This window comes from Apium graveolens, chromosome 7 (assembly GCF_009905375.1).
Source record: "Apium graveolens cultivar Ventura chromosome 7, ASM990537v1, whole genome shotgun sequence".
Lineage (NCBI taxonomy): Eukaryota > Viridiplantae > Streptophyta > Magnoliopsida > Apiales > Apiaceae > Apium > Apium graveolens.
The window spans coordinates 120884155-120901413 of NC_133653.1; the positions used below are offsets into that span (position 1 = coordinate 120884155).

At 34.5% G+C, this 17259-nt stretch overlaps 3 protein-coding genes across 5 annotated transcripts; 2 read left to right on the plus strand and 1 right to left on the minus strand.

Moving 5' to 3' along the window:
• Positions 1 to 1230: 1230 nt before the first annotated feature.
• Positions 1231 to 4274, plus strand: LOC141672988 (uncharacterized). The gene is made up of 5 exons (XM_074479700.1): positions 1231 to 1912; positions 2626 to 2781; positions 3210 to 3308; positions 3391 to 3540; positions 3904 to 4274. Exons 1-5 carry the CDS (start codon positions 1400 to 1402, stop codon positions 4036 to 4038), a joined length of 1053 nt encoding a protein of 350 aa, XP_074335801.1. The 5' UTR covers positions 1231 to 1399; the 3' UTR covers positions 4039 to 4274.
• Positions 4275 to 4884: 610 nt separating this feature from the next.
• LOC141672987 (uncharacterized) lies at positions 4885 to 11352 on the minus strand. Its single transcript, XM_074479699.1, has 10 exons — positions 10926 to 11352; positions 10057 to 10134; positions 8747 to 9101; positions 8421 to 8647; positions 8194 to 8296; positions 7203 to 7303; positions 6952 to 7126; positions 5833 to 6003; positions 5588 to 5688; positions 4885 to 5470 (listed from the first exon to the last, which is right to left on the minus strand). The coding sequence occupies exons 1-10, from the start codon at positions 11244 to 11246 to the stop codon at positions 5411 to 5413; spliced, it is 1692 nt and encodes a 563-aa protein (XP_074335800.1). The 5' UTR covers positions 11247 to 11352; the 3' UTR covers positions 4885 to 5410.
• Positions 11353 to 13056: 1704 nt separating this feature from the next.
• Positions 13057 to 15414, plus strand: LOC141672292 (GDSL esterase/lipase At5g03980-like). 3 transcript variants are annotated; one of them, XR_012555440.1, is made up of 6 exons: positions 13057 to 13571; positions 13720 to 13917; positions 14136 to 14290; positions 14379 to 14652; positions 14755 to 14972; positions 15084 to 15221. XR_012555440.1 is itself a non-coding variant. In XM_074478861.1 (5 exons), the coding sequence occupies exons 1-5, from the start codon at positions 13280 to 13282 to the stop codon at positions 14838 to 14840; spliced, it is 1005 nt and encodes a 334-aa protein (XP_074334962.1). In that variant the 5' UTR covers positions 13057 to 13279; the 3' UTR covers positions 14841 to 15224. The 3 variants fall into 3 exon arrangements, 2 of the variants coding, with proteins under 2 accessions (XP_074334962.1, XP_074334961.1); XM_074478861.1 differs by having other exon boundaries at positions 14755 to 15224; XM_074478860.1 differs by lacking the exon at positions 14755 to 14972 and having other exon boundaries at positions 13061 to 13571; positions 15084 to 15414.
• The last annotated feature ends 1845 nt before the right edge of the window (positions 15415 to 17259 follow it).

Below are 17259 nucleotides of genomic sequence, written 5' to 3' on the forward strand. Positions count from 1 at the left end.
TCAAACTGAATGGATCATATATAAAAAGCACTGTTCATCTCAATAATTAAATCAAATATTAGCATCAATGTTACAGATTTCAGAAATCGGACTTATTCGGTTGAGGTACTGATTTATGATTTATCGGATGATTTTTAAAAAATCGGATGATTTATCGGAAATCGGTCAAATCGGACAAATATTTTTGACCGATTTTTGAGCGATTTATCGACAATTTTTGAAAAATCGACCGATTTCTATCACAAAGATTAGCATCAACTTACAATTAAATTAAAAATTTTCTTCAGAAGTCAAAACATATTGTCTAAAAATCTAGAACATGTATCATTGTATGCATGGGGACCTCATATATTCAAATGCTGAAAATGAAGTCTCACATGATTCATATTTTATAACATGTGTTAGTTTCTGATACTTACCTGCAACTTACAAGTACTGTAAGGGAGTTTTGACCATTTAAATTTCCCATCTTTTTTAAACCCTTCATTCAAAGTACCACTCTATTATCTAATATCAACATACTCTGCACTGTACACCACAAAAATCTGGCTATTAATAGACAAAACAGTTGTTGTCACCTTAAACAACTATCATGATGTACAAAAGAAAGAAAAGAGAAAGACAGCTGTATACTACTGAATATATGACTTTAATACTTTATACATAGAGGTACAAATGAGAAAAATTAAAAAGTTAGGAACTTGATGCAACTTATTTGAAATTTACTGCAACTATTTTTATACAATAAAACCAGAAGTGAGATTAAAGTAAAAGTTTTACTACCAGGCAAGAAAGTTATGAAATGTACTTTTGCTTTGGTAACTTAATAAAGGTTCCCTACCATACTTAAGGTCCATACCATGATTATTAAGTACGATAAGATATAATGATAGATTTTTTATACAGATATAACGAGTTCCGTTTTTTACTACATTACATATATCAATTACGATATACGATATATGATATACTACATCAATCGTTTGTTGTAAACTGGTTTCTTTGCCAAATTTGCAGTATATGTTAACATTGGTGTTTACTTTATTTGCAAAGCAATGGCATTGAATTAAAGCAAAAGCCTTCAAATTTTCAGTACTCAAAACTTATGTTTTCTTTAAACATTGCAAAAATATGACACTGTGGCCAGTTTTTCACCCCTCTTTCACCAACATGAAGACAAAACATAGGCCTACCTAACCAACTCAATAAAATGAACATTTTATATTCATTATATATATATTACTTCATCATTTATCATCTCTTCACCATCCCCAGAAAATCTTTCTCCATTCTCTTCAATTCTTGATTCTAAAAATCACTTCTTTTTCATGCAAATGTGACCAAGAAACCATTTTTCTTGAAATTTGACCACCTTTTTTGCATAAACTTATCAGTTATTATGCCAGTTATAGTTGCAGAAAGTTCAGCAATGGCAGAAAATAATAGACACAGAAAACCCAAGAACCAAACCATGTTAGATACAGATCCAAGCACTTTACAAATCCCATCACTCATGCAATCTACAAGATGCAAATCCACCATTTTTTCTGAGACCAACACACCTAAGAAAAAGAATTTCACTTCTGCAACATTCAGAGGACTTGGCTGTGCTGCATCACCACAAGTATCAGTACCACGAGTGATCAAAACATCAGCAGACTGGGATGCAAAGAAAGTGAAAAAGAAGAAGCAGAGAAGCTTGCAGACAAGAAAAGTTAAAGGGCCTTTTCAAGGTGTTGCAATGGTACATGGGAACTCATTAGCTTCTTCATCAACTTGTGTTGTTGATCCTGATGTTTGGTGTGGGCCCGGGATTGGGTTTGGTTCTGATGCTGCTGATTCTGTTGATTGTGTTGTGTCTAGAAGGCCTGGTAGAGGAAAAGTTGATGGTGTCAAGATTAATCAGAGAGAGGTACAACTACAAGGCCTGTTGATTAATTTATTTTATTTTGTTATGATTCTTCTTATTTTTTGTGATTTAATCCAAGCTGATAATCCGTGCAAAGCACCGAGATTAAAATATTAGTTAAACCAATAAATTTAGTAAATTACTAAGAATATGGTTTGGTAATACTATGTTCCACCAAAAGTTTCCTAATTAATAAGTAGTAGTATAGACTAGAGTTTCTTACTTAAATAAGAAATTAAGAATGAAATTTCATTATTTTGATGGTGTTTTTTCATATTTTTTTGGGATGTGGAAAGGTGGTATTATTATATTGAAGGTGGGAATGAGGGATCTTGCAAAGTTTGCAAATTTATTTGCTGATTCTTTGCTTCTGTTGCAGTAAAGAACACCTTTTCTCAGAACTCCAATTAATAATTTTTTTTATAGTTTTTAGCAATTAAAGTTAGAATTTTTGAGGAAGATTTATCATGAATTCTGTGTACCCAAACCAAGGTAGTCTTTGATATAGTTCTTGTTCTATCTAGTGTGATTTTCCTACTTCCATTTGTTTGATCATCTCATAGGTGTTTCCTATCTACTCATAATGGCTCCCATCCCTTTCTTTTTCAGTTGATCCTGTATATAGTAAAGCATTCATTGTTTTAGCATGACCTCGCAAAATTTTCTGCATTCAAGTTTAGATGTTGATTTTAAATTTATACATTTGTCTTTGACAGCGATCTTCCTTTGGTGGGAGGAGAACAGTGAATCATGAAGCTATATCCTTTTTTGATGCTGAGCCTGATCCGGACATGTCAAGACCTCGGTTAGATGTATTTAATTCTCGCCACCATCACCATGCTCGACATCCTTCTCCGGAAGGGCTTGCAGAGGTATGTCCACAATCATATTCCTCTCCTTGGACACGCTCACTCTGCGTATTTTAAAATTAATCTTACTAGATAATTCAACTATACTTCATTTTTGTGCTAGTATAACTACCTGCAAAAATATTTAATCATGTACAAATGAAACCCTAAAAGTAACTGATTGTCTTAAACATATCCACTCCTGCTCCTATGCACTTGTGAAAATTTTGCTAGTTGATTGAACTCAGAACTTAGTATGTATGAATGCACCCCCACCGGATAGTAACTAGGTTTCTCGTGCAATTACATATTCTGACATTTTCTAAACAAAACTTTCATAGATCTAATGGTCATTATGTAATAGGTAAAATTATATGATTTGTGTCATATGTTGTCTAATTGTGATAATTTTCTAAAGGGTTCAGAAATTCTGAAATTCACTCTCTTTGCAGATAGTCATGCTTCAAAGTAGTTTGCTGATGGGAGGTAGGTCTAATAGACTTGACCGATACAGAGACTTGAGACTTGATGTCGATAACATGTCATATGAGGTGAGCAGGTTTACCTTAGAAATATGTGTACATACAAGTGTATCTGCCTGTAACTAATCCTTCATTGGTATGCTGCATATAGGAATTGCTTGACCTTGGTGATAGAATCGGGTATGTTAGTACAGGACTACGTGAAGATGAAATAATTCGCTCTCTCAGGAAAACCAAGTTATCACCTCTGGATGAGTTGTCAGAAGATATTCCCACTGAATCGAAGTGCAGTATTTGTCAGGTTGGTCAACAAAAATTGCCTACTGATATCTCATCTTCCTACTTTGCGTTCTAAAGTTCAAACTACCTGAGCCCTATTAGTTTCGATTCTGCTCCAACATAGATAACCTGGGTTTATTCTAAAAAAGGAGATCAAAACAAACAAAATGCACTTTACTAAACAAAATAAAACATCCCCCGGTATATCCCCCTCGGAAGCCTAGAAACAGATACGTCCTCCATCATATGAAAATTTTTACAAGTTTCACCGCCTATACATAGTTTGCCTATAAGGGTAGTATAATGTAATTATTAAGTTCTATGAATAATGTAGACACTTGCAGATAATGAATAATGTATCTATTAAAACATTCGGAACTTTCAGGAGGAATACACAGCAGATGATGAAATGGGAAAGCTGGAATGTGGACACTCATATCACACACAATGCATAAAGAATTGGCTGCTGAAGAAAAATGCTTGTCCCATATGTAAAACTGCAGTTGCATCTCAACAATAGACTACACGTAAATTTTTTACCATACTACATCTCCCCTGGTGTTCTGCAGATTGTTGCTTACATATATTGTTTGATTGTTTCATCTAAAGTTTCATATTAGGGGCCAAAAAAAGAGAAAAAACAATCTTAATTGTGTTTCATTTCCATCAATACATGCTAAATGTGATCACTGGGGTTTCTTTTAGTAGTCAAGAGACCACTGTAATTGAAGTATGAATGAATGTTTTCTGGACTTAGTTGGAGATTGTTACAAGACTTTCAAGTATAATTAAAGAGGCAGGTTCAGTAATGAAACTGTTTTTAGTGCCTTGGTGAATGCTTGGTTAGTAGAATGCATGTCATTGTTTTGGATTTGAGTTATGATTGTTTCTTAAATTGACGAAGAACTGAGGCACTACCAAAGTTATTTTTACTTGGCTTCGAGTAACTAGGACAACCGATGTTTAATGCTGATCGCGAAAAGAATCAGGTGGAATCGAAAGAAAAAGGAATGAATACATGTCCTCAAGTGGTTAAGAGTTTAACTTCTGTCGTCCTCGTCCCGTTCGATCCTCGTTCATCTCGAGAATTCATGAGAACTAATACCCATTCCAGCCTTTCTACTAAGTAAAGCAAGGTCTACATTTATTTCATATTTCATCCTAACAATAATCCTCAAATACAAGGAAAGTAAGATTCATTCTCTTACTCTAATCAGAATCGCATAAGATAGTCATAACGGTTGATTACCTGGTTAAGTTGGATTGTGTTATGTTTGAAATGCAGAAAATGCAGGGATAAAGGAAAGGGCTGCTAGAAGTAGATTCCTTTTTAGCAACTAGGAAAAACTAAGAAAAAGAACCAAAATAAAGCTGAAATAATTGTTTTGCTTAAATTTACCAATTAAAAAATTCACATCAACATTTTTGCTCCACATTGTACAAGATGCTGATACATGAACATATGTACTCTATGCATCTATTCCTAAAAAGAAGCTTTTACAAGTATCTTAATCTATGGGAGGTTTTGTATACAGGAACTTGCATCTATTTTTCACAAAATCAATGTATGAAGTATGAACTGTGAACGCATACAATTGGTCATGAAAGTAATGTACAGGCATGTACATGATCTACTCCACAAATATATATGTATTATATAATGATCTCTTGCCTATTGCGTATTGCCTTCAATGTGACAGCCTTTTACTTTCCATTTGCACAAGTACTTCATGCGACGCAGAGCTTCTGGTAGAATGCTAGTGATAAAAGCCTTCCCAGCACATCATACAGAGATAGCTTCAATCTTTTTCCCATAACAGAGGCACATAAAAGATGGCATAACTTTTCATAGGAGGGAATTAGACATGTAGAAATATACCATTAATTGGGAGTCAAATCTGGTCATGGCGACTCAGAAAATCAATTATAACCGGATATATATGATCTGGCGCCTACATTTTATAGAGAAGCAACAGTTACAAGCCTATAATATTAGTGATCAATCATGTTACAAAGTAGTAAGCACAATGATCTGCCAAGGATACAAACCATGAAAGCGGAGAACATACCAGAGGACCTCCCACTAAATCATAGTGGGCATAATGTGGACCTTCTTGTTTACCGAACACTTTGTAATCAACTAGATGCTCAGGAATCAGCTTAATAGTCTCTGCTCAGATATAGGCATTTCAGACCATGGTAACCAAATTAAAAATAAAATTTACTGAATCGTTACATATATAAGCTGTGAGACAAGGAAATGAGAAAGACATCTTCAGCATATATGCAATAGCTAAAGCAACTGATGTTTTACCATGTACTGCTTCAGGTGGACATATCAAGTCTCTGTCTCCGGCAATTGCTAAAACAGGTATATCAATTTTGTGGAGATGATCTTTGTAAAAGAAATTTCCCGTCCTGTCACAAAGTCCGCCATCTTGAAATGCTGAAGTGAGCTGATACAGAAGTTTGGCAGGAACTGTACCTGTTCAAGTAATGATGGATTGAGAGACTGGGTAACAGAAGTAGGTAACTAAGCATACTTGATCTACATCCTACTTCAATCTGGCAAGCGAAGAGTATATGAGCAGTGAGCACAGAGAAAACAATAAACGGATGGACAGAGTTAGACAATCTCGAACATCACAAACCAAAAACAAAAATTGGTGCATAGGATTTTCCCCCTAATATTAACTCTTGTTTTCTCCTTTAACTAAAAAAGTAAGCGGAAACCCCATGTTCAAAGGATACAAAATGCAAGGAAAGCCAATCACTCTCTATTTAAGAAGCAAGTATTCTTTAATGGATAACCTCCGCATCCAGGTTCATGAAATTATATGAATTATTCTATTGCAGTTTGGAACCCTAATCAACACTCTTTCACATTTATTTCGAGCGGTAAGATTTGAGAAATGAGAATGACCTACTATTTTTCTAAATACATATAACTCTTTCTTTAGTACTAAAACTGTCTACAAAATCAGTTTGTGTACGACTTCAGTGGTTCTGAGACCTTTGACTTGTAGCATATGAAGTTGGTAGATTACAAAGAACCTAATATTTAGACATGCTCTAATTTTCAATATTGCGACAACAAACTGCGAACCACCGCCATGTTAAAGCTTCCGGGGACATGTTAACTAATTAATCATATATGTATACAATACAGATCAGAACAGTTAGTGGCACTGCTGCATATCTAATTCGTTAAGCACAGGAACAATAATATTTACAATTGTAAATTTGCCTACTATCTACACTCTGTACCAACCAAGACCGGAAATTATAGCAGATTGTAATAATTATGCAATGTTTCTTGTATTTGCATGAATGACTAAAACAGTTCAACAGTGCTTCTCTAATTTTTTCAACAGTGTTCGCTTATATTTTAATAAAATCAATGGGGGTGGGGGAGAAATGGCTCTATACTTACAAAAGTTATTCAGGACAAACTTCTCCATCAGTTCTGGATGCATAGTTTCCTGTGAGGTGATCAAAGGATTTAACCAAGATAATACATAAGGAGGTCGGAATGCAAGTGGATAAGCTGCTGCGAGCAATGCACCTAGAGGAACAACTGGAACATTTAAAGCCTGGGCAGGATCTACCTATATGTACAGCAAATCAGGTTAGTTCTTCACATTGCCAAGTCCAAAACTACTTAGATAGGAAAATGAACTATACCAAGGGTAAGAGCAGTTTCAATGATGATTCTGAAGTAGTGTAGTCAAGTGATGACCCCAGTGTAATGATTGACGCTAGGTGTGATTCCCGTCCCTGGCAACCTGACAAGAAAAATATTTATCACACAAAAGCTTTGCACAAAGAGTAATACATGATGCCTTTGACACTAAAAATCAATGTTTAAATATTGTCTTTTCATTACTAAAAAAACTTCTAAGCACATTGTATGTTCACTAAGATATGATATATATGTGGGGGTGGGAGGGGGCATTTCTTGCTATTCAAATTTGATATTTAGTCTAAATATATCAATAACAGATCATAAAGTAAAAATAGAAATAATATTAATTCCATTTATTAGTATTTTCATAATATTTTTTAAATACAAATCCATCTATTTAAAATTTGTTGTTTCAACAATATTACATGAAATTAAATTTAGTTTTAATTTATTTTTAATTATGTTTAGGTTATTTTGTAGATTAAATGTTTATGAATTTTTAGTTAATTCTTATAAAATCAATAACATCTAATAAAGGTACAATTACCAGCCTTTTTAGAATAGATTAATTGTATAAAACCAATACCAAGCTGAGTAATCTCTTTGGTTTGTTTATTACACAATACTTGAGAATTGGAACAATATATAGTAGATAACGGCTTTGGTAGTAAAACGGGTACAAGTTTGTCTTTTGCACTCTTTTTCTTAAAAAGGATACCAAATTTGATTAATGTCTAATAAATTTTTATAATCTAAAGTATTTTATATAATAATTTATGTAAAAGAAATGGAGTATGTTTCTGGCAGACCACCATTGTATCTGCATATATTAGTTCATTAAAGTTCAGGAATTTTTTTGCACAAGTATTACTTGTAAACAAGTAGGTAGATAATGGTTTACTGAGGACAGTTGGTAGACATTGAATACACAATTATGAACTTAGGACTACTAGAATTACATTGCAACAATAGAGATGATAGTTCACGTACCATTTTTTGAGAGCATTGCATACAGCAAAATACCTCCCATGGAGTGACCAATGGCGAGTAATTTTCCATCCTTTGGTTTGCATTGTCTTCTTACATACTCCATCTTCATTGAGAAAATAGAATTAGGAAGTGTAGATTAACAAAATTATGGTAGAATAGGAGAATGTGCGGATATATTATGCATGCATGACGCATGAAATATATTGGACAGGAACAAACCCACTTACTGCAGCTGGCACATCCTCCTCCAGATAATGATCAAAGTCCCAATTATATTTTGCCATAAGATCAAGCTGTTTCCGGAAGTCTTCCACTGTTGTGGAATATCTTTCTACCAAGTCAACGAATTGGGGAGAAACAGATCGCTGGCCTTCTTCAATTATATTTAAAAGCCTTTGACTTAAATCCCTGATTTGTCCAACAAGAGCATAACTCTGCTTCATTTCAGAAATACCTAAAAAATGTATCTTACATTATAATATATATACTTGGTAAATTTATTGTACTGCTCAGTAGAAAATGAAAAGTTTAGCTAAGATGACCCTTTATTAACCTTCATTCAGTAGGGTAGACAGTCTTTGGGATAAAGCCATAAAATTTTCAGTAAAATATGTTAGAAACTGAGACTCATCGGCTTCACTAATTTTGCTGACAGACGAGACATCAGATTGTGCTAATGAATTAGGGTCGACTTCTTGTGATTGTGCGGTGTCAGACATTGCTTCTAAATTATTTTCCCCAGAATTTGCACCATTTATTTCGGTCTTAATTAAATCGACTTGCCCAGACACCCCATCAACTTCCTGTTTTATCTCGTTTGGAGTAACTGCTGCACTCAACCCAGCACCTCGAAATTCAAGAATCCATGTATCAAATCCTTGGCTGGACATATAACGTGCAAATGAGGACTGCAACCAGTTCATATTTTGTAAAAAACTTTTCAGACTATATGCACAAGAAATCACATTAATAAAGATGTAACTCGTAAAGTATAGACAGACAACTTAGGACATCGTGCATCAGTGTTAAACAAGTTGCAAGGTTGTGGTAACAAAAACTTTAAATATATTGCAACTTGAGAATATATAGCACAAGGACATATTACTACTGAGCAAGTGATTCGTCATCATTTCTTTCAAAATCGACTAGTTACCAAACTATCAACCTTTTGGCGATAATGGGTTGAAGGATAAGATCCAACCTAGGTTTATACAGATTACAGAAAGTATGGTGTAATAATAAATCTTCATTACAGTTATTAAAACTATTCATATCATTTTAAGGACACACGTTATATTTTCTCTGAATCTTATATAGAACAGGCATAAAAGAAATTTCAGATTAATAAGGAGGTTTCCTTCATAGATATTAAGACTTAACTTCAATTTGTTCACATGGCCCTACGATTTTGAAGGAAATAACACTCATTGCAGAACTAAGGATTTTACCTAGACCAAATGAAGGAAAACAGACTAGAAACTGCAGTGCAAGAGAACTATGAAATTATTCAGAATACTTTATAAATATTATTCTTTACTATCCAAAGAAAATTTATGATCAAAAAATGGAATAAGGTAAGATCACATGCAATATTATATAACCTTTCACGGTTCCACTTAAAGAATGAGAGAAGAACATCAATTTTGGGGCATATAAATATCATTGCCAATAAAGCTTCTGACCCACAACTTTGCGAATACAGTCAAGGCCTTAAATTAAAGAAAATGCAGCATTTGATGTACATTAAAATCTCTATGTACGAGTCGATAAGAGGGCAAAACTGAACCCGACACATCCATAATGCAGTTACAGAAAATTCAAATTTTAGATACTGTAAGCAATGAGGTAATTCAAATAGCTTACACCAGGAGCTAGATCATATCCAATCGCATTTGTCCCAACACCAGACAAAAGAAGCAGAGGATGGTTTCTCGGTGTTGCCTACAAATTGACAAAGATAAAAAGCTAGTTATAGTCAATACCCATATTTTGGTAATCACAAAATTACTCACATTCACACACATATGCTTAATTTCTAGCCTGTATGCTCTCTCTTTCTAGATTTGAGTTGTTTCTGCACTTGTCTAGACACTTGCAGAAATACTCATATGTTAGTACGGAAAATGATCAATACTCTCTATCTCAAAGCTTCTACCATAAAAATTCTTTCTTTCTCTTTACTCACACCCCTAACAAATGCAAGTAACCGTATAATAGCCTACAATCAGAAGCACATCACATCATTTTCTCATCGTTTAAAATGTTCATACACACAGAACTCCTCCAAAACATGCTTAAAATTGTCACTCTAATCATATTTTCAACACACTACCAACAACTTAAATATTTTACCATTATCTCGACAGCTCAATCGTAACTTAAATAACAAAATTCTTGCACAATATATCCAATCATATCATTCTAATTCAATACTAATATTCATTTGCACATACACATTCTTGCATTTCAAATCTCTCTCTCTCTCTCTCTGCCTCCCTATCTGTCTCTCTCTCACACACACATTCTTGCATACTCTTCAACTCAATTTCAAATCTCTCTCTCTCTCCCCCTCCCTCTCTCTTTCTATCTCTCTCTCTCTCTCTCTCTTTCTGCCTCTCTCTCTCTCTCCCTCACACACACACACACACATTCTTGCAAAATTCAAGTAAAATCTCAAATCTTTCTCTCTCTCTCTCTCCCTCTCTCTCTCTCACACACACACAATTTCATACCTGAGGAGAAGGCTTGTACCGCCAGAGAGCGAGCCGCCAATCAGACTTCCTTACAGACACATAATGAAGCTCATCGGCCGTACAAATCTCCGGCAAATCAACGACGACTGTTTCCGACGAAGCATTGCTACAATAGATCCTCCGCCACGCGCAGCGTCTACTAAACCTAACTTGGGGCTGCAAATACAAACCGGGTCGGGTCAAACAACAGTCGGGTCGACCCGGATTAAAATACGACAAACAAGTAGTAGTAGAACTAGTTGTAGTGTTGTGAAACAACGTAGCTGAACGGATCATAGTCTTGTATACATTCAAACTCATTCAATCAATCAACATTTGTTTATGTTTCTTCTCTTTGTGTTTGAAATGTTATAGATACAACGGGAAATGTATGTATAGATTTGTGTAATAATTGGGGTTGTTATGTCCAAATCTGTTGGATTAAGCTGTTGGGATTAGACTTTTGTGGTGTTTTTGCTATTTGGTGGGGTCCACTTCATTTTTTAATATATTTTCAATTTTTTTAATCGTGGGTAATTCTCGTTACCCTTCGGGTGCATACAAATCACGTGAAACAAGGTAAATGCGACATGCTATAACTGGGATTCAAACCTCATAGTTATCCTCTTTTTAACTAACCGAGTTAACCATCGCCGCTTTAAAAATAATTACGGTGAAACCTTGTTAAAAATAATATTTTTCTCACGTCATAACATAGTGCACTCATAGTATTTTTAATTCCAATAAAATAATAAACTCGTTAAAGTAAAAAAATTATCGGTCCAAACTCTAGTATTTTTAAAAAATTCAAATATGTTGAAAAAAATGTATGAGTGCTTTGAAATTCTAATTATTTTTAAAATTTTAATCAAATTAAAGTATTACATTGACAAACACATATAACTACAATATTATTTCGCGTCTAAACAATAAGATATTGAAATATGAAAAATGTGGGCAATAATGATGTTGCACTTTATAATAGAATCGAGCATAATTATTCTCGCGTATAAATTGTTCAAGTTAGAATCACGTTCTCGAAGAAATACATCTTATTATACATTTTTTTCCAAAACTACATTTATCATAACAAATTTATTGGTTTTGAGTTTCGTTATTAAATATCTAAAACTTTGTAACAAAACAAGGAAAGGTTCCCTGCATTATCTTATCTTGGACTAGGATGAGTTTCGATAAAGCTAAATTATCAATCCTTATCTAACAACCAACTACTTCATTCAAACATAAGAGATGAATTACAGCTACAAAATCTGACAACTGCAATGTTGCAAACAAGAAATTACTTCAAGTCTAAGTTAACGTGCCATCGGTAGATAGGTCAAGTGGTTAACAGCTAGTTCCTGGATTCGATCCTCGCTCACTCCGAGAATTTATAAAAACCTTTTACTAGATGCAGCATTTTGTCGCGAGATTATACATATAAGTTAATGTTAGAATACAGATCCGGTTGGACCTTACTCTAATACCTTAAGATTCATGAGATTTTAGAGTGACTAGTTTCTTAACGGGTTCCTTCATTTTTCTCAAAATTCGTGTGCAAGAACAATGTTAAGAACCCGTAGGTACTTGAACCGGAGGGAGTAATAGTTTCCATGTCTTCAACTCAAGTATTAAGTCAAACTACCAATAAAACAAATTGTTTACACCAATTAAACTTTAATTTTCTTTGCTTACTGATTAATTTACTTTGAACAATTACGCAAAATCACAATAACTAATCAGTAATAATGAATAGATAATGAACGAGATCGTAGGTTTTGAAAAGTAGGACCATGGGGGGTGGCAAAGTGCAAGTTACTGTATAGTGCTGAAATTCGTGTCGTTCGTGTACTTTCGTTTTGTGTACCATGTACTTGAAAGGCTAACACGAAAACGAAAGTAATTGTGTCGTGTACTTTCGTGTTCGTGTACCGAAAAGCTCAACACATATCCATTTATATCATATCGTTCTCGTGTCGTTTTATCGTGTTGTATACTAAATTGTCAGCTCTACTAGTGTATTAAGTTTAAACGAAATAGTTTCAACAGTTGGACCACACCTACAAAACTAAACACACATTCAAAGCCAACAATAGATGGATCAGTGTTACAAACTTAAACACAAACACAATGTGGCAGACAAGAAAGCAGAAGCCAAGTTTAAGTATTTTTGTGTAGTAGTAAGTTACATGAGTGGATGTTAGTTACATGTGGTACTTCACTACAAGATAAGCTGTACAAATTACAAAATGTGTGGTTGTTAGTGCATGAGTCTCCTCTGTACAAAATGCAATTCATAACCAGATTCTCCATTTAAGTTAATTCCTTATAGGACTTGAAGCTCAGAAGGAAAAATGGTTACTTCTCGCAAAGTTGTTTTATTTCAGCTACTCATAATCTTCTGTTGCTTGTATCGTCTTCAAGCTCAGGCAGCTGCTTCTTTTAGTACTTCATTACCTGATATTGGTATACTGAAGAGTTGTAACATTAACCAAATATATCAGTTTGGAGCCTCCAAATCAGACACCGGAAATCGCAGGATGGAGAATCCTGCATTCCAGTGCAATTTGCATCCTTACGGCCTGAGCTTTTTTGGAGAGCCTACTGGCCGTTGTTCTGATGGACTACTCATGATTGATTACATTGGTAAGAAGCTTCATGTAGTTGTTCTATGTTAGCCACATTTCTCAAACAATAAGAATTTGCCTGTAAAATGCTAAAAAAAGTATAATTCTTGATTTTGTACTGACCTCCAAACCCTCAATTTATCATGACATTGATCTTCTGTAAACAGCATCAGCAGCTGGGATCCCCTTTCTGAATCCTTATTTGAATTCCACCGCGATTTTCAGCCATGGTGTAGACTTTGCAGTTAGTAGTTCTACAGCATTGCCAGTTAAGAAAGATGCCATAATTTATGGTACCAGGAGTTCTCTTGATGTACAACTTAATTGGATGTCCAAATTTTCTGCATCATGGTGCAGTTATACTGGTAAGTTAGTTAATAATGTTTCTGTTCAAAATTATCTACTGAAAACACCAATAATATCATTCTCTAACACCTCGAGGTTTTAGAGTAACTGGTTCCTTGACATGGTATCAGAGCTCAGGCTGACAGAGGACTTATGTTTGATTTATGCCATCCCCAATATTTCTCACAATTTATTGTGGACACGAAAGGCAAATTAACGTCCTAATATGTTGTCGCAGATTGCAGCCCCGGAAGACATATGAAAAATTTGTTCATAGTTGGGGAAACAGGATATAATGATTATACTGATGCATTGCTTCAAGGGAAAACTTTAGAAGAGATCAAAAATAAATTGATGCCACAAATTGTTCAATCTATTATGGATGCTGTATTAGTAAGTTCTTTGGACTTTGTCTGCATTATTTTCTTGTATGCATTGTAGTTTTCTGATATTGATGAAACAATATTCTTCGGACTTTAAGAAACTGATTGGCATGGGAGCTGTACGAATAATTGTCCCCGGACAGTTTCCACTGGGCTGTTTTCCGATGTATTTGACAAATTTCCCAAGTAACAGCACAACAGCTTATGATACTCATCAATGTTTAAAAGCTCATAATGATCTTGCAGCAGATCACAACAAGTATCTGCAGCATGCTCTAAAAATACTGCAAAAACAGAATCCCAAGACGAAGATTGTGTACTGTGATTACTACAACGCCTTCAAATGGCTTCTGACCAATGCTCCGTTTATAGGTATACAATTCTTCTTGTAGCATGGCCTTATGTGCACAACATAGCATTTACTTAATTTTTTGTATCTTATTGAAATGTGATCTAGTCTAATTACAAAAATAGAACTGGCTAGCTCCCTTTATCCGATTAGAAGCAGAGGGATGCTCTGGACCTCTAGGCTTCTCGAATTTCTGGGATCCTTGTTATAGTCAATATCGGTCTCCAGACTTATCGGTGCAAGGTGTTCTTCGACACATTGTTACTCTAGATAGGGAAGATACATCTGCAAATTTTCATTTAATTTCACACACCTTTTATCAATTGTTAAAAGGCTTCCCAAGGTATTGCAATCGACAGCCACTCATCATTTACTCTTTTTACTATCTGCGTAAATATGAACTCTATTAGTCAGTTGTGATCAGTAACATATTCCTACTACTCTTGTTTGCCAGGATTTGATGCCAAATCTACTTTAAAAGCTTGTTGTGGAACGGGCGGTAGATATAATTTCAACTTTCGAGTACAGTGTGGGATCTCACGTGTTCCGGTCTGTCCAGATCCTGATAGGTATATTAGCTGGGATGGAACTCATCTGACACAGAAGGCAAATCGCCTTGTTGCTACGTGGCTTGTAGCTGATTTTCTACCAAAGATCGATTGTAATATGGATTGGAATCTCTATGCAGGCATCTAGAAATTGAATTTGATGAGTTATAATAAGAAAATTGAAATTGAACTACATGAGAAAACTCCTTTGATATATGGTTAACTTTGTTATCATTATTCCTTGAACAAACTACTACTCCCTCCCATTCATGTATTAAAATAGCATAATTTCTCCCTCACTTTTCGTCATTTTTCTTAAACTCCGTATCCAAGAACAATGCTAAGAACCTGTAGGTACTTGGGACGGAGGGAGTAATAGTTCAGAGAAGATGTTGATCTTCTTAGAGGACAATGCTAGAAAGACGTAAAAACATAGGACGTACTGTACTTGTCATAGTTTTCCCAGTGCAGTATCATGTTAAGGTGATTGCAGTATTTCTGACAAGTAGTCAATACTGAAATTTCTCAGGGGATTCCATTTGCAAAACATTTCCTCTTGAGAGAACAATCACTGCTGGAAAAACGTCAATAGACATCAGTTCTGGACCGATGTTTAAAACTCTGAAAACCGGTGCCTAAGAGGCCGAAGTAATTCATCAGTACAACCTAGATGTATCATCATTATCAAACTAGTTGATGACTGGTACATTACTACCACTATAAGCCAACCTGTACAAGATTTATTGTTGCCAATGCGCCACAGTCCCCAGTGTGCTAGGACTTCTAACACACATACTCTGTAGTTTATGGTATTTGAATTAAACAGAATTCTGCCTCTTCTAAATCCCTGATTTTTTTTAATCTCCAGACACTAGAAAATCATTCCATTACAAAAAAAAACAGCATTCTTCGACAAATTTTTTTAGTCTATTTTCCGTTATAAGTATGTTCTCTTCTGACTTCACACTATCACAAAAGTCCTAGTCAAAAGTTCTAAAATGCATTAGAATTTTTACTTTCATCATCAACTATGAAATTTAAGCTTCACTGTTGGCGGTTCTGCAACATTGCGCCAGTAAAGAAGAGCACCGTGGTCTCTGGTACCACAAGTTCTCGTGAAGTGGAAGAAACTTGTTCTCAATAATCCACACAGCTTACTCATACAAAAGATATATAAACTCACACTCGTATTTCACTAAAATGATTCGATAAAACTTGATTAATTTACAAAGCTTGGAAGATTGTCCTATTTAAAGGACTACATGAAACCTACTACAAAGTTTCTACTACATGTAACTCTAAATATATGAACTATTTAGAAATGCAAAAAGTCGTGAACTCAAAATACTACGAACTTAAAGGTCCATGAACTCAAAAAAGAACTTTTCAAGAAAATTCTAAATAATTAAAATTATTAAATTAAGTTTAGCTAATTATTTTAACAATATTGAGCTAAAGTTCATTATTCCTCGTAGGATATAATATAAGATCGGGTTGCATACTTAAGATGATATCAGAGTATCAGATCTTAGACCTGACAGATGACACAAGCTCGACTCCTTGTCACTATAGTAACACCAAAGCAAATTATCGCCATGGGGGTCGAGGCGCCTTCCTCGAGCCCCATGGATAGGCAACCAGTCTTTTCAAGTACATGGCATGTCAGTGAATTCCAAGCCAAGACCAAAATGATCAAAGGGAAACCAGACAGAAGCATGTTACAGATAAGAGGAAATACAGTACTGGTACATGCTATAGCTAGGTCAACGAGTCAGAAGTGTTCTTCGAAAAGTTTTTTTTTTTTTGAAAATTGTTCTTCGAAAAGTTAAAATAATGGAATCAGATTATAAAATGAAACATTGTTTTTATGCCAAGTTCTCAAGATTAAATTAAGATTGTGGTTGACAGCATGTACCTCATTTCAAATAAAGAATTTCAAATCATATTATTTGAATTGCTATTTTAAATTCTAATATTTATATCAATCCTTAGAATATCTTGGATTTCAAATAAAATCAATATCTAAAATTCTTTTGTTTATCTAATTATGTTATTTGAACGAACTCAGAATTTTAAATTAAA

What these genes read in the sequence shown, in the direction of transcription:
- LOC141672988 (XM_074479700.1), top strand. Translation starts at nt 1,400, where the DNA reads ATGCCAGTTATAGTTGCAGAAAGTTCAGCAATGGCAGAAAATAATAGA. An exon ending in TCAAGATTAATCAGAGAGAG is followed by an intron (nt 1,913 to 2,625) that starts GTACAACTACAA and finishes TGTCTTTGACAG; the next exon opens with CGATCTTCCTTTGGTGGGAG. An exon ending in CGAAGTGCAGTATTTGTCAG is followed by an intron (nt 3,541 to 3,903) that starts GTTGGTCAACAA and finishes CGGAACTTTCAG; the next exon opens with GAGGAATACACAGCAGATGA.
- LOC141672987 (XM_074479699.1), bottom strand. Translation starts at nt 11,246, where the DNA reads ATGAGTTTGAATGTATACAAGACTATGATCCGTTCAGCTACGTTGTTT. An exon ending in GGTACAAGCCTTCTCCTCAG is followed by an intron (nt 10,135 to 10,925) that starts GTATGAAATTGT and finishes GTCAATTTGTAG; the next exon opens with GCAACACCGAGAAACCATCC. An exon ending in GTCTACCCTACTGAATGAAG is followed by an intron (nt 8,648 to 8,746) that starts GTTAATAAAGGG and finishes TACATTTTTTAG; the next exon opens with GTATTTCTGAAATGAAGCAG.
- LOC141672292 (XM_074478860.1), top strand. Translation starts at nt 13,280, where the DNA reads ATGGTTACTTCTCGCAAAGTTGTTTTATTTCAGCTACTCATAATCTTC. An exon ending in ATCATGGTGCAGTTATACTG is followed by an intron (nt 13,918 to 14,135) that starts GTAAGTTAGTTA and finishes ATGTTGTCGCAG; the next exon opens with ATTGCAGCCCCGGAAGACAT. An exon ending in GACCAATGCTCCGTTTATAG is followed by an intron (nt 14,653 to 15,083) that starts GTATACAATTCT and finishes CTTGTTTGCCAG; the next exon opens with GATTTGATGCCAAATCTACT.